The following is a 15,502-nucleotide window of genomic DNA, read 5'->3' on the forward strand; positions in this document are numbered from 1 at the left end:
CTCACCCTGCATACCTGCGCCTCCTGGGGGCCCTTGCATGGCCTGTGTGGCAGTGCTTTGGTTGAGCTGGCGGGAGGTCATTTCGCTGTAGAACTTGTGCTGAGCTGAGCACAGGCTCAGGAGGTACTGGGCGATCTTTGAGCTCTCCGTCATGAAGCTGTGCTTCTTCCCACTGGGGCCACCGCACTCCACTGTCAGCTTACGCCTCTGGAAACATGCGCGCGTATGAACACAAACACACACATGCACATGGAAGCACACCCATGGACGTGCGTGTCCACAAACACACGCAAACACAGATTCCCACACATACACAAACATGAACACACAGAGTTACACACAAAAAACAATCGTTACAGTACAGAACATGAGTATTTTCTACCCCAGCAGCTATGACTGTAGTGTTTCTTACCCCAGCAGCTGTGACTGTAACGTTTCTGTGACTGTAGTGTTTCCTACCCGAGCAGCTGTGACTGTAGCGTTTCTGTGACTGCAGTGTTTCCTACCCCAGTGGAGATGTTTCTGTGACTGCAGTGTTTCCTACCCCAGTGGAGATGTTTCTGTGACTGCAGTGTTTCCTACCCCAGTGGAGATGTTTCTGTGACTGCAGTGTTTCCTACCCCAGTGGAGATGTTTCTGTGACTGTAGTGTTTCCTACCCAAGTGGAGATGTTTCTGTGACTGCAGTGTTTCCTACCCCAGTGGAGATGTTTCTGTGACTGTAGTGTTTCCTACCCCAGTGGAGATGTTTCTGTGACTGTAGTGTTTCCTACCCCAGTGGAGATGTTTCTGTGACTGTAGTGTTTCCTACCCCAGTGGAGATGTTTCTGTGACTGCAGTGTTTCCTACCCCAGTGGAGATGTTTCTGTGACTGCAGTGTTTCCTACCCCAGTGGAGATGTTTCTGTGACTGTAGTGTTTCCTACCCCAGTGGAGATGTTTCTGTGACTGTAGTGTTTCCTACCCCAGTGGAGATGTTTCTGTGACTGTAGTGTTTCCTACCCCAGTGGAGATGGAGTCGGTCTCCCTCCAGAGGAAGCGCCTGGTGACGGTACGGAGGTGGTTCTTCACCTCGTACACGATGATGCCCCTGGCACACACCCCCAGCACCAGCTCGCCCAGAACAGTCTTCTTTTCACGGCCCACCCGGTGGAACAGCACCCCATATTCAGGCAGCTGCTGGGCGATCTGGATGGAGGTTTGGACCATCAGTGGCAAGTGTGTGTGTATGCATGCGAGAAAGACAGAGAACCTACTGTACCAATTAACAGCATAGAAAGCCTTAACTGCTTAATGAGTGTGGCGTGTGTGTGTGTGTGTGTGTGAGACACAACCTTACCTATTGACTGAGTAGAAAACCTTGTCTATGTGTGAGTCTGTGTGTGCTGTATTTGTATGTCTGTGTATTTGCGTGTGTGTTAAGTGTATAGGTGTGATGGGTGCATGTGTGTGCAAGTGTGTGTGTGTGTGTGTGTGCTTCCCTCCCCCACCTTCAGGTACTCTGTCTCTGCCTCCTCCGGCAGCATATTGCTGTGGTTAGCATGCAGTCTGGGCAGCTCCTCCTTCAGGCTGTGGAAGGCCATCCTCTCCAGCATCCTCTTAGACACGTAGTGCTCTGGCTGGTAGTAGTCCTTCCCATACAGCTGAGAGAAACACAGCAACACACACACACATTCACAGTTACACAGAGGATGCTACAACAACAAGTTGATGCCACAATTCACATCAACTTGACAACATCTGCTGTCAAGGAAGCGAACACGTTAGAGAGCAGAGGCACAGGCTAGCGAACGCAGAAAGTACACTAGAGAAAGTGCAGCGAAGACATCGTCCTGGGACACACTTCAGAATGAAGTCTCGCCAAACATTATGGTCAAGCGTTTTTCACATCTTATCAGAGATATTAATTTATCTAAGTATCTATGGCTTTATAGGGAAAAGCAGGTTTTGATTTGGAGAAGTTGTATTTTACCCTCATCCTTTATTTGAGCTATAGCGGAGTTGGATAGCTACCTCAGACATGTAGTCCCCAAACTCGGCCTGAAGAGCGAGAGCAGCCAGGAACAGGCCAGTCTCCTCGTTGCAGTGTAGCCTGTCCTCCAGGATATCCTTCCGCAGCTGCAAGTAGTACTGATGACGTGTCAGTCTGTGTCTGGGAACAATTAGAATCATAAAGTGTTTTAACAAAATGATCCCACAATAGTGGTTGTTGATCTACTCTGTATATTTACACATGTATTACCTCATTACTTGATCCAGAGACATTGCCTTGTTAAGTCAAACTGTACATACTGATACAGTCTCTTAGCAACCGCTTCTTGTAAACAGTATCTGAATGACTGATGACTAATCAGTACTTACAAGATGAAGGAGATGTCTTCTACAAAGAACTTCACTCGTAGGTAAACCAGAAAGGAGGTTGACTGGGCTTTCTTCCAACTGTCAGGGGCAACTTTGGAGATTTTGGTCTCATGGTCAAGAAAGAAAAATTCATCGTCTATGGAAAGAAGTCACACAAAAAAACACACATCCATGAACGAGTACTGGGATTAAATGGATACAGTTAATTGGAACTGCTGGAGTTCTTTCATTTTCAACAGCCCAACAGATTCAGGTCGACAGACAGACTGACAGACATGATAAAAGAAAAAGAAGCACACACACAGACACACAAGCACATTCTCAGACACACACACAGTAACAAACAGGCACATGCACTATGCGTGACGCACACACTCACACACACAAACACACGCTGACGAACAACAACGGGTACACACAGACACACACTCAGGCACGGTCACAGGCAGACACAGACAGAGGACCATTCACAGCCGCACACAGGCACAGGGACACCACACACAGGCAACAGGGCGTCCTTACCGTCGATAAAGGCCAGACCAAAGTAGAAATGCTCCACCAGGTTGGCGTGAGCCACCACCATGTCAAACACATCTCGACCTCGAGACTTGATGTCACAGCGCACTGCCACAACCTGACCACTGGGCATGACCACACTGACCTCCCTCTGAGACACACACGATCGACCCTTCTTAGACTGTGTGTGTGGGTGGGCGGGGGGGGGGGGGGGGGGTAGAGATGGAGGAACAGAATAGAGAGGAGAGAGAGAAGGTAGGAAAGAAAACACACGGATGAGCACACAAACGCTGACAGCAATACAAATGACACAGGGAGCAAGCGTCACTCGAGACATTAACTTCGCATATCGAAAAACGACAGGAGAGACATAAGAATGGGAGAATCCTCTCTTGGAGGAGAGGAAGGAAAAAGGTGATAATACTCACCACAATGGAACCGGGGAGTTCTAGAACGATCTGCTGTTCTTCCGCCATCCTGATGAACTCGGGACCCAGAGCCTGACGACGCACGCACACACAGACTGCTTAGAAACACAACTAGGCTAGACACACCCATACACACACGCGTCTTCACAACACACACATGCCCTAGCTATGGTAGGTCTCACCTCATCCCTGGCCTGGTAGAGTGTGTGTGTGTGTGTTTATGGTATCTGGCTGTTCTCTCTTCACCCCCACCTCTACCTGCACTACGCAGTTTGCAGCGAGCCATCAATGTCACTAAAACAAAAGTGGCTGTGATAGGGCCGGTGTGTGACGTCACTGGTGCCCGGCAACGCTAGCTAGAGGGACACAGAGCTACACAGGCAAGTTGTAGCTCTCGCAACATCACCCTTCTCTGTCCTTGCTATACAGCAAAGATTATTTTGCCCAAAATTAGGAAATTCTCTATTAGAAACATTTAACAACAAAAAACTCAAATCAAATAGACATAGTGATATCTACATATGATATAGATTTGACTGTCCAGCTCTTAGCTACAGTACAGAGGACACAGTAAAGGGGGGGGGGGGGATAAGACTCCCAGCAGATCCTTTAGCATCATTTGTGTCCCTGCATAAGACCAGAGCATTAGGAGTCCTCTGGTAGCTCTCCCTTCTACAGGCTGCAGTGATGAGCAGCGAGGTGCGGGCTGACCTTGGCCTTCCTCTGGGTGAGGCTGATTGAGGACTCGCTGAAGGTGATGGAGGGGCTGTGGGTTTTGGGCGCTGGCGCGGGGGACGGCTTGGGGGGCACGTCCAGGTACGGGCTCTGGTACAGAGAGCTGCAGCTGCTGTCCCTGTGACGGAGGCCTCTGGGGAGCCTGGAAGAAGGAAGGGGGGGGGGGGGGGGCAGAGAGAGAAGGAGAAAGGGAGAGAGAGGGGGAGCAGTAGAAAGTCAGTCTGGGGGGGGGGGGGGGCAAGCTGGCATCAGTCACTCAAGACTGTCAGCTCTTCTCAGGCTCAAGCATGCCAGGTACAGAGGGAAGAGGAGAGAGATAAAACAGCGAGGTACACAAGACAGAGACACATATACTATAAGTACTGTATGTGGGTATTTAAGGGATTTTATGTTTTATGTTGTCGCCGTGTGCAAGAGCTCAAGAGGGGGGTATATAAGATGAGTTTGTATGACAGTGTGTATGTGTGTCAGCACATGTGCGTGCGTAAGAGTGTCAGCATGTTTTTATCTCAGAGTTGGCTCGGATTATGTGTGTGACAGTGTATGTGTGTGTGTGTGTGTGTGTGTGTGTGTGTGTGTGTTTACCTGTCTGTGTTGCAGGGGTATGATGGGGTCGGGGAGCTTCGTGGTCTCTGTCTGAAGGGTCTGTGTGGCAGACTCCCTAGAGAACACACACCACATCCTGAACACACATCTAAGGACGGAGCCTTTGCGGCTCTTCTCTACACCGTTTCACTATGAATAACGTCACAAGCTTTTTAGCAAATTATTTAGATTTGTTTGTATTTTTCCACAAAACCTTTAAACCACGTTCCTGGTTCAAATGAAAACAATTCTAAGCATTTCTTAAGTCTACATTATTTTGTTGAATAATATCTACCCTTAGAGTATGTAAGAATCCTGTTGAATGCGTTACTTAGGCAGCTGTAGAACAATAACATGAATGCTTCAACTACTTAAAGTCTAGAAGGTTCCTCAGTATCCTCAATATCTCCTCAACCGTGAGAAAAATCCAGTCTGAGTACATAAAACACAGGTCCAGCAGTAATTCTGACAGAACAGCAGTTCCGAACACAGTGACAAATCTTGAGACAAGACGGGACAGACAAAACGGAGACACTTACACCAACAGTACAGGTATATCTATCGACCTCATCATATTTCCTTAACACACAATTTGGCACTGATGCTTCCTGTTCGCTCCTGTTCACAGGATGATGGACCTTGTTCCTTCTAGAAAAATCTCTGGTTGACCCGGGTCACCCCGGTCTCACCTGACTTGATGGAGTCCTCAGAGTACCTCCTGAAGTCAGCTGCAGCCCCAGGGGTGTAATCTGGGTAGGGTCCTCTCTTACCTGCCCGGGGATGCCATGCCAGCATGCACCACACACACACACACACAACAGGAGGCAGGGGGAATGATCCCACACGGTGTCACACAGAGATGATTTGGGAGGAGAGAGGAGGGAGAGGGGAAGGAGAGAGGAGGGAGGGGGTGAATGGAGGGTAGAATTACAGAGAGCGGGAGAAGGGAGGAGAGAGGAGAAGAAAAAAAAACAGAGATATGTTGGACGAGAGATGGGTCTGAGGGGAGGGTTTAACTGAAAGACTGTGCTGAGTCCCTGATTACAGGTGCTCACCCACTTGTAATCCTGCTCTGTCTTTAGGTTTAACCCTGTAAGCCTATTAGCCCATGTCATCACAGGAGAAAACCCTGGCCCAGACTGCGTAGGAGTCTGGGCCAGGAAAGGTCAATATTCACTTTTCACTAGCTATGTGTTGATCCCGTGCCCACAAGAACATCCTCATCAGGTGACATAAACATGCAGACAGAAAAGTACAGACAGATACAAGGACCTTAGATTCCTAGAATATTCTGTAGTTCCAGTGAGAGAACCCTTTAAAGCAGTCTCAACTGGTCTAACCTCACAACCCACTTTGGTCCTTGGTCATAAAGTCACAACCGGAGGAGCAGCAGGGGTGGTGCTGGTGGTGTTTCTGTTTGGCTGGTAGGTGGCATGTAATTCTGTATAACTCTAGACGGCTATCTCCTCTGTGTCTCATGGTGAATGTGTGAGACATGAGCACCTTTCAAAATAAAAGTGCACCATTTGAAGTTTGGTAACTTAAATATAAAAGTTTTTGGACAGGGCTGATACACGTCCGCAACCTTCTCCACATCAACTCGTGACCCACCAGTTGAGAAACACTGCTTTAAAGTGTAACCTTCAGAGGGTTCCACCCATTTTGGGTTCTAGGCAGAACTTCTAGAACAAACAAAAAGGTTCTAGAAGGAAACTACTTCACTGATGAAAGGTTCTTCTTTACCATGAAGCCTCTCTCTGATCATCTGGCTCCTCCCACTGAGGTGGACAATGTTGTCCTGCAGAGATCCTTGATCCACCTGCTAGGCAAACAGTCAAACAACAAGCTGTTTAAATGCTTTCCTCTCTTCAATTACATGCAAATGTATTTGTATTTTGACAAATGTAATTATATTGTATTTTGGTCTGATTTTAAGCATTATTGTTATGCAAAAGGAATGCCTTGTTACATGTCAGATGGTTACACATGGATAGACAGATAGATTGAGAAAGGGACTGATTGAGGGGGGTGGCAGGACGGACGGAGAGAAGGTTAAAAGGATGAACGTAGGGAAAAAAGGATTAACGGAAGGACGTGCGGATGAATGGATAAAGGAAGAAAAGAGGGAGGGATGGAGGAAGGGAGAGAAGAAGGGAGAGAGGGATTGAAGGAGGGAGGGGAAGAGAATGGGAGAGGTGAAGGGAAAAAGGAATGAAAAGGATAAAGGAAGAAAAGAGGTAGCAATGGAGGAATGGAGATTGATGCAGGGACACAAGCAGAGACTTACTGAGTCATGAAAAACATCCTCCACCAGCTGTCGGATGACTCTGTTGGGTGGAGGGAGGAGAGAGGCCTTGTGCTGAGACTCACACGCCTCTAGGATGGAGTTCAGGGTCACCCTGCGATGGGACAGGTCCTCGCACATGCTCAGTAGCAGGCAGTTCAGATGGTCACTCAAAGGGACTGGCTGAAAGAGAGAAGGCGGTAAGCCAGGCGCGAGAAAATGAAAAAAGGAGAGGGAGAAAAGAGAGTGAAGGTAAGAGAGGCGAGAGAAGGGAAGGAATAGATGAGAGAGGGAGAGGAGAAGGAGAAAATAAGATGTTCTAACAGATAAACCTGGACCAGAGACCATAAAGTCACTGGATATATAGCTCAGTGATACAGCATTTGACAGCAGATCAAAAGGTCACATATTCAAATCCCCCCTGTATGTCGCTTTGGGTAAAAGCTTCTGCAAATACATTACATTGCGTTTCATATAGTTCTACAGTGTGAGCTGCTATGATGCACTACAGTTTCATCTTTAATTGGCCATGCCTTAAAGGTAGGGTCGGTAATGTTGAGACGCAATTCTTGCTGAAATAAACTTCATGTCCTGATAGCAACCAATAAATCAAAAGGTTTGACAGTAACATCTAGTAAATCTGATATCTATGGACGTTGCAGGACTGTAACAAACAAGATCAATCATTTACTTTGGACCAAACTTAGTAATGCTTTCTGACCAAATGCAATGATTGGAAGGGCTACTTGTCTATCTGTTTACCTACCTCCTGGCAGTAGTCAGGCAACTAATTCATGTGTTCTGGGGAAGTGGCTTTGAAGGGAGGGGGTGGGATATTTGAGTTTGAATCCTTCCGACCTCAAGCCAAAATTGTTAGGATCGCAAAACTTACCAATCCTGCCTTTAATTAGCTAGCAAATCAAATTGAGTCATTATTGCTGCACTGCAGTTTTTTAGTTCACCTGGTACCTGGTAGCTGAGATATGGTTACTTTGCAGCGTGGCTAGCAATGACAATGTTTTACATGGGATGGCAAGTTGGAAATCAACGATGGCATATCATTCTATTGTCGATGATGTCCCCTTTATTTATACAAATCTAGATAGTGAAAACTATTATTACAATAAGCCAAAATATGTATTTTTGTTATACATAAAACACATCTAGGAATTTAAAAAATCTTCACAACAATTCAGGTTTACCATAAATACTACTTAAAACAATGTCAGATATTACATATTCAGCAGCAAAACAATTCATGTATTAAATATTCAATTCCAAGCTCCAACCATTAGGTCATAGAGCTAAAAAAGAACAATACAGCGATTGCCATGTTGGACAGCAAATTGTCTCACAAACTCATCCAGATCAAGACATCAAGACATGTTTTGACCCTATACTTAGTATATCTAGACTTGGAAATCTACTCTCATATGGAGCTAGAAAGCTGGCAAAAGTATCTGAATTTGAATGTGAAAGATCTGAAATATTTGTATGTCGAATTTCATAAAACTTAAATATTTTACTGTTGAATATATAATATCTGAATTTTTTGTAAGCCGAATTTAACAAAACTGAATTATTTTGATCCAGAAATACACATTTCTAAAATTCAGATTGCGCGAATTCAGATTGCTGAAATTCAGATTGCTGAAATTCAGATTGCTGAAATTCAGATTGCTGAAATTCAGATTTTGTCTGAACTAGGCCAAAGGTGAAACAGCTTGCTTTCACAGGGATAAGTAGACAATTTCAGAACTACCAAATTTTACCTCAGAACAAAAGCGAAGAGTTGCTCGTTGGAGGAAGAGTATAGAGCAAGTGCTTATGAAACTTGTAAAAACTTGTGTCTTCTCCTCTGCCAAAATCGGCAGTTACTGTAACCTAGTGAGTAACCAAGTGAGTCGAGACAGAGTCGAAACAGACAGACAAACTGGCAAAACAGAGTCGAGACAGAGTCGGAGGGCGGCGGAGACTGATGGAAGACGCCGGATAACTGGCAAAGCTGTAGCCTATATATTTATGTTCCGTTTTTCTCTTTTCTGTGTTGGAGTTCTTTTAAGAGCTTGATGGCATCAACATCCAGCCTGATATAAAATCATGAACTTCAATTGTGTCTCTTCATTATAATACCCACACAGAAAATCCAGGTTGAATCAAGTCACGCTAGCTAGCTACTGTATTGCTAATACTAATAGCCAATTTTGGGTGGTCAAGCATATATTTTTCATTGTCTCCTTATATTCCTATCAAAGTTCAGCCTATATATAGGCTATGTTCATTTGCTTAGTGACATTTCAGATCTGTTTTGGATATAGTGAAATATTTGCTGTCTGAGAGATCGGACATATAGTAACAGCATAGATATAAAGGAGTTATATATCTATGGTTAACAGGATATATCTGTAGTGCGGCCGGGTGTGATTTGATTCATCGTCCACACATCGTCTGGAAGTCAGTTTTGATCAAATGCCAACGCTCTCCAAACTACATCTTGCCGACGTATCTTCTACATTTTGGGCCGACGTCGGCAAGACGTATGCTGTCTGGGTCTTCCTCCAACGAGAAACTCTTAGTTTGTTCTGAGGTAAAGTTCGGTTGTTCTGAAGTTGTCTACTTTTCCCTGTGAAAGCAAGCTGTTTCACCCTAGGCCTGGTTCAGACAAAATCTGAATTTCCGCAATCTGACTTTCAGCAATCTAAATTTCAAGAATCTGAATTTTAGAAATCTGTATTTTTGGATCAAAATAATTCAGTTTTATTAAATTTGGCATACAAATAATTCAGATATTATATATTCAACAGCAAAATATTTCAGTTTTATGAAATTCGACACACAAATATTTCAGATCTTTCATATTCAAATTCAGATACTTTTGTCAGCTTTCTAGCTCCATACTCTCAGTCATGGTAGAACAAGAGAGTTGAGTTTCTCAACTTTAGAGTTGAGAAATTCCGCTCACATGAAGCACTGCTGACGGGCAATACTGCAGAGATTTTACACAAACAATATATTTCAAAGAAAACTGTCTTTATTGGATCAAAAAAAATGTTATAGTTCCTGGGCATTTGTGGGTCTCCCAATTACTGCTAGTAAATTTGATATATTTTTCACTGGAATGGAGGCTACCATGGTGACAAGAGCATGAGCAATGCGGACTCCGGGGACTTACAGGGAAGGGGGGACTATAAGATATTGGAACAAGTTACCATGCATTTTTGATCCTTGATCTTCTGTCATACATGTATGTATGACATGTCAAATGTAATGTCAAATGGGCACCCACCTGATTCTGAGGAAGATGGTAGTCGACAGACCAGTACAGAGTCATGCCTAACGAATACACCAGCATCTGGCAGAGAAACAGAGACCATTTTACCATAAAGAGCGACAAAAGGAAATTATTGGTCCGGTTTCACAGACACATATTAGACAAGTCCTTAAAGGCTCTCTGAAGAATCTATTTGTTATATGCTGGTTAACTATGAGGTTCAGGCTGTGTGAAGGAAATTCTGCTGATGAAATCATCCAGGCAACTCTCCCTCTGGATTTAAAGAACAAATAAACAGGCTGCAGCAGCCATGCATTGTGTAGTTCTTCCCTCCTGCCACTAGATGGGATCAAAACACCACCTTCTGTCTATTATCCAAGCTTTCAATAGAGAGGCCACCAGGATCATTAGGTTATATTGGGCTGTCTGTACAGTCTAGGCAGTGTTATTTTCCAGAATCTGCAGAAGCTACTAGAAGTAGACTTAACTCTTGGTAGAGTTGACTGTGACTACGCAGCAACTTGTCTACGGATTGTAACTGAAGGACTGACCGCCTGTTGTTTAAACGTGTATGGACCGGTAGAGGTACCTTTTCCATTGCAGGTTTGGTTGAGCTGGCTCTGCCCTGCAGCATCTCTGGGGCGGTAAATGTGGTCACCTGGTCGGAGAGGGCGCAGTTCTTAAATGCCAGCGTGCCAGTGGCTGATAGCAGCAGAGAGGAGGGGCTTATGATGGTGGACATGCTGTTGTGCCCTAGAGCCAAAGAGGAGACAGTTCATGACCCATTAGACAGACCCTATGTACCATGCCTAAACTCTGTGGCCTAAAATGACGGTTCCAATGTAATAGACTGGCACAGTGCATCGTAGGCCAGCTGTAGGGCACCCTGTAGCTGTATCAGAAAGCAGGTGGATAGTGTCCCAGGTCTTACCTTTGTAGGACACGTCCACCAGAGACTCAGCGGTGCCCAGCAGTAGAGACCACACCTCGTCCTCGAGGAGAGGGCCTCCCCTGGCCTCCAGCACCTCCGCCAGGGTCACAAACGTGCTACTCATCCTGGCTGCACACACCCACCACACACACCTGCGGATGCACAAACACACGTCAGAGAGCAACACACACACCTGTGGACACAAGGACCAAAGTCGGAAAGCAGCACACATTCACAGACACTGGTATGGACAAACAAACACACAGTACACACCACCACACACACTTGACATTCAAGGTGCTGTCAACCAGTCAAGAGGTAATCTTGGACAACAGGTTTTGGCGTACACACACCTGGCAACACGGGAATGAAGGTCTGTCAACAACAAGTCATGCTCATGGACACCACCACAAACACACACTCACACAAACAATCAAGGACAAACAAGCACAGAAACTACACACTTGCAGACAAAGCCCCGTCAATCAGACTCACACACCCACTACTTATGCGTCAGAGGGACAAAACAACCAACAAGTCAGTCAGCCAGCCAGTCAGTCAGGGTTCATTTCTCTTTTTTCCACACCCTTTCATGTGATCCTCCCCTACTTCCTGTCATTTTGTCCCCTGTGCTGGGCTCTTCCTGAGGCTCCCTTCTCAGAAGGCTCACCAACAGCACACCTTTATGATTGGATTCCAATTGCCTTACCACAGCCCCTCGGATCTCACCCACCCATCCCATAATAGGCTTTCCTTGAGCTGGACACAGACCTGCTGGTTGGCTGTGGCGACAACGTAAACTACAGTGACTGTTAGATTTCTCACCTTGGTGGCGATCGAACAAACAGACACCGTACCTTAGATTAAGCTTATTTTTTTTCACCAAAGACAAATCTGCAGGTTCAATACATGGACAGCAAAGACCAGGGACTGTGTCTAGGTATAGGTAAACCTTGCCTAGGGCACCAACTGTGCTAGGACCGGCACTGGCCTTGAAGGTCACTAACCCAACCCCTGTCAGCTGAGGCCTTGACCCAAAAGAATGAAGCTCGGAGACAGGTAAACAAAGTGTAACACAATCCCCTTGGTCTCTCCTACATAGTTGGGGTCTGCTACTGGTGGGGCTGGATGATCACCCAGATCAGGCTTCCACTACCTGGTCTCAACATCGTTCACACCACCGGACTTTCAGATAAAACCTCACCAACTCTTACACTCCCACCGACACAATAATACTGTTATTCGTATTCTTCTTTTTAATGTTCAGTGCACATCCGCTAAATTATACAGTACTGTAAGGACTTTTAATCAGTTATGGACGCTGTTCTAAAGATGTCTAACTCACTGACTAGCTATCCTCCACATACATCCTGCTGTGTTATTTTCTGGAAGAAACGGAAGAAGTCCTACTCTAATCCAACATGCTGGACACTGAGTGATTTCTGGAGGGCTTTTACCTAATCGTTGGTGAACTCAACACCATCATAATGCATGAGCTTGACTTACCGTACAGATAAGAACTTCACTTAATCCAAACTCGTCTAGACAAAAAGATTGCTCTGTTGAACTGTTAGGTTTCTTATCAAAAGGCTTGGTTTGCAGACAGAACTATCTTCAAGCCAGGAGGAACCTTTTCCCTTTGGTTCCAAACTTACTCTTCTCCAGGGTTCTTTAATTGGATTTTGAACCCCAATACAATTCTTTAATCTCAAACTATGTTTTTTTTACTCACAAAAATCACAGAAATTGAACCGGCAACCTTCTAATTACTAGCCCGGTTCCCTAACCGCTCAGCCACCTGACTCCTAATTTTAACCAATTTTTTGATAATTCTACAATCTTCTGAAAGTATTACATTTAAATGAATTTAAATGTAAAGTTCCTGATCCACATCATGTAGGTATGTTTGAGTGGAATTGGGCACACAACTTGTCCTAGGGTGCTGTGCAAGCAAAACAACAGCAGGACAAACAAACAATAGCCATTCCAGGGACACTTGTTTACTAATGATAACATATTCAAATCAAATGTAGGCATCAAAGGACAATATTTTCCTTCAAAATTATGTATCTTGCATTTATGTGTGGCTAAGAGTTGCTCATTGCAAGTGCTGGAACCTGGAGCAGTGGCATGTTGATTTTGTCTGCTAGGTAAGGACAGCAGTAATACAATTCTCAACATAATCAACATGACATCCTGTGTCTGAATCCAGCATGCATGTCCCCTAGTCAGCTTTACCTGTAAAGAAGGTCAGCATGGGTACAGAGGTTGTATATTTAGTTAAGGACGTAATCACCTAGGTGTTTAATGCATGACTGTTGGGACACTGGTGTGGGCTTCAGCAATCTTGCTCCATTGTCGTATCCTAAAACTATTCAAAAAGAAGTTAGCTTTTAGAAAAGCACAAACATATTTAAGTCAATCTTATTTCTGTATGTATGTAACCTAAAGGGCTACAACTTTGGGCTGCAGTAAGCTTTTACATAATTACATCACATGCATAACACATGTGCATACACATGAGGTATCAATAGGTTGATTTTTTAAATATGAATTGCTTCCTTTTCATCCTGTGAAGGAAGAAAGTGTAAATTGGTAATAATGTTGTTACTTTGTGAGGAAGGTGGGAAATGCTGACATGTGTTGTGTGTCTGAAGCTGAAACCAAGACAGCTAAACTGTGGTTACCGTTGCATGCACCTGATATATCACGAGCCATCCACACAGGTGTCTGAAAGATGTGACATATGCATGAGGCAGTCAACTTTATAATGTAATACCCTAATGCATGGGTGTTACATTATGAGTGTGCCATAAAGGATGAGACACATGGGGGAAAAAAAGCTTTCCAAGGTGGTATGTTGTGTACTTTGGGAAGCCTTGTGGTCTGGTTACCTAGAGACCATTAAAAGAAGCCATCGGCATCCCTCAGCAGCTTTACGAGCCTCAACTTGCAACTCAATGTGTGTTGCTAATGCTTACAGACAATTATAACTGGTACTTTCTTGCCTGGCAATCATAATCATTACTTCCAAACCATCTCCTTACAGATATATAAACAAACATGATGGATGAGTTACCAATATAATTACTGTATGAGAGGTGGGAGTGTCTAGTGACCTTCCTAACTTTTATATCAGAGACAACTCTTGCTAAATAAAGTAAGTTTAATTTCATATGAGTAGCAGAAGATTATTAAATGTAATGCAAACTTTACAGTAAAGTATTCATAAGTCTACCAATGTTGGGTGTTAGATTTTTATTTTTTGATATATTCCATTAAGCAATGTTTTAAAGATAACACGAGATATAACGTGTATCTCAACCTATGTAACTTTTTCCTTGGTCGAGAGTATGTCAGAACTTCTTAAACACAGGCCTCAAAACAGCACGGACTACACCGCAACACGGGACCAGAAACAATCAATCACCTCCTCAATCAAAACTGCAGACTGACAGCTTTGTAGATAGATCTGTTTACACATTGCGACTCAACGGCTCCTCGGTATGGAATCTTACCTGGTATCATATGTGATGAATTCTACTGTCGGTTATATCCACAGCCCCCGCCACAGCTCGAATATAATCCCAAGGATCATACCATGGTGTTGTTTGGCGTCCTATCCGGTAACTAAGAGCTTTATCTACGCCTCTCCATCAAAACGCATGGCAGCTATACTAAATGGTGTCATACTCTAAAATTGCACCACGAGCAGTTCCTCTATAACAAATGCATGAGATATAGCCCTTCGGTGTTTCTAAACTTTTTCAGTAGGCTATTTGGGACTATTCTTAGCCCCGCTGTCTCTAAATACTTAATTGGATTACTCGCGCCTCTGACCTGTCAGAGGCGCGAGCCCGCCAATAGCGTGTTGGGAAAATCTCCGATCACGGCTAACCAATTTATCTAATCTGTCCGACGACCGTTTCCCAACGCGCAAACCGCGAGAGTACAGTGGCAGGTACCAGTAAAAACAATTGCTTAAGAATAACAGACATATACCGACTCACTAGGCCTCACTGGCTACGGCTCTGCACGATGCTCATCCCGTTCCTGACGGAGTTCTTCGATCATGGGGTAAGAATAAACTTGCTCTGCTAGAACACAGCATGCTAGCCTATAGTAGCTCTAGCTGCAGCCGGTAGGCATAAAGTATTCAAAGGGCATGGTGCAGAACAGTCAAATCTATAAAAACCGGATACATCCCCGATACTCCAGTTTAACGAAACCTTACAACTTTGTAGTTTAGCCTATGCGAGAAGGTGAAGGAAAAAAAACATTAATTTCTTGGAAGAGGCACTCAACTTTGAAATAATGTAATATTATCTAATGTCCTAATTCAATCATGCCCTCTAGCAGCCTGGAAAGCATCCTGATCAGGCAGCAGTCACAG

General features: G+C 44.5%; 1 protein-coding gene across 4 annotated transcripts in view; it reads right to left on the bottom strand.

Moving 5' to 3' along the window:
* The window catches only part of ptpn20 (protein tyrosine phosphatase non-receptor type 20), a 54,335-nt gene that overhangs the window by 29,260 nt on the left and 9,573 nt on the right, over positions 1-15,502 (bottom strand). For 2 of the 4 annotated variants that reach the window (XM_084709565.1, XM_084709568.1), the window contains exons 2-17: positions 13,406-13,480; positions 11,110-11,261; positions 10,768-10,931; positions 10,194-10,259; positions 6,911-7,090; positions 6,367-6,445; positions 5,313-5,393; positions 4,624-4,699; positions 4,015-4,180; positions 3,304-3,375; positions 2,882-3,056; positions 2,360-2,495; positions 2,012-2,150; positions 1,489-1,641; positions 1,001-1,186; positions 6-207 (exon numbers count right to left, since the gene is read on the bottom strand). In XM_084709565.1, coding sequence (XP_084565691.1) covers positions 6-207; positions 1,001-1,186; positions 1,489-1,641; positions 2,012-2,150; positions 2,360-2,495; positions 2,882-3,056; positions 3,304-3,375; positions 4,015-4,180; positions 4,624-4,699; positions 5,313-5,393; positions 6,367-6,445; positions 6,911-7,090; positions 10,194-10,259; positions 10,768-10,931; positions 11,110-11,233 — 1,999 coding nt within the window. In that variant the 5' untranslated portion in view covers positions 11,234-11,261; positions 13,406-13,480. The remainder of the gene's footprint in view (positions 1-5; positions 208-1,000; positions 1,187-1,488; positions 1,642-2,011; positions 2,151-2,359; positions 2,496-2,881; positions 3,057-3,303; positions 3,376-4,014; positions 4,181-4,623; positions 4,700-5,312; positions 5,394-6,366; positions 6,446-6,910; positions 7,091-10,193; positions 10,260-10,767; positions 10,932-11,109; positions 11,262-13,405; positions 13,481-15,502) is intronic. The other 2 variants (XM_084709567.1, XM_084709566.1) reach the window with 2 other exon arrangements.

This window comes from Hypomesus nipponensis, chromosome 11 (genome assembly GCF_054491055.1).
Source record: "Hypomesus nipponensis isolate SF chromosome 11, ASM5449105v1, whole genome shotgun sequence".
In the NCBI taxonomy this organism is placed as follows: domain Eukaryota; kingdom Metazoa; phylum Chordata; class Actinopteri; order Osmeriformes; family Osmeridae; genus Hypomesus; species Hypomesus nipponensis.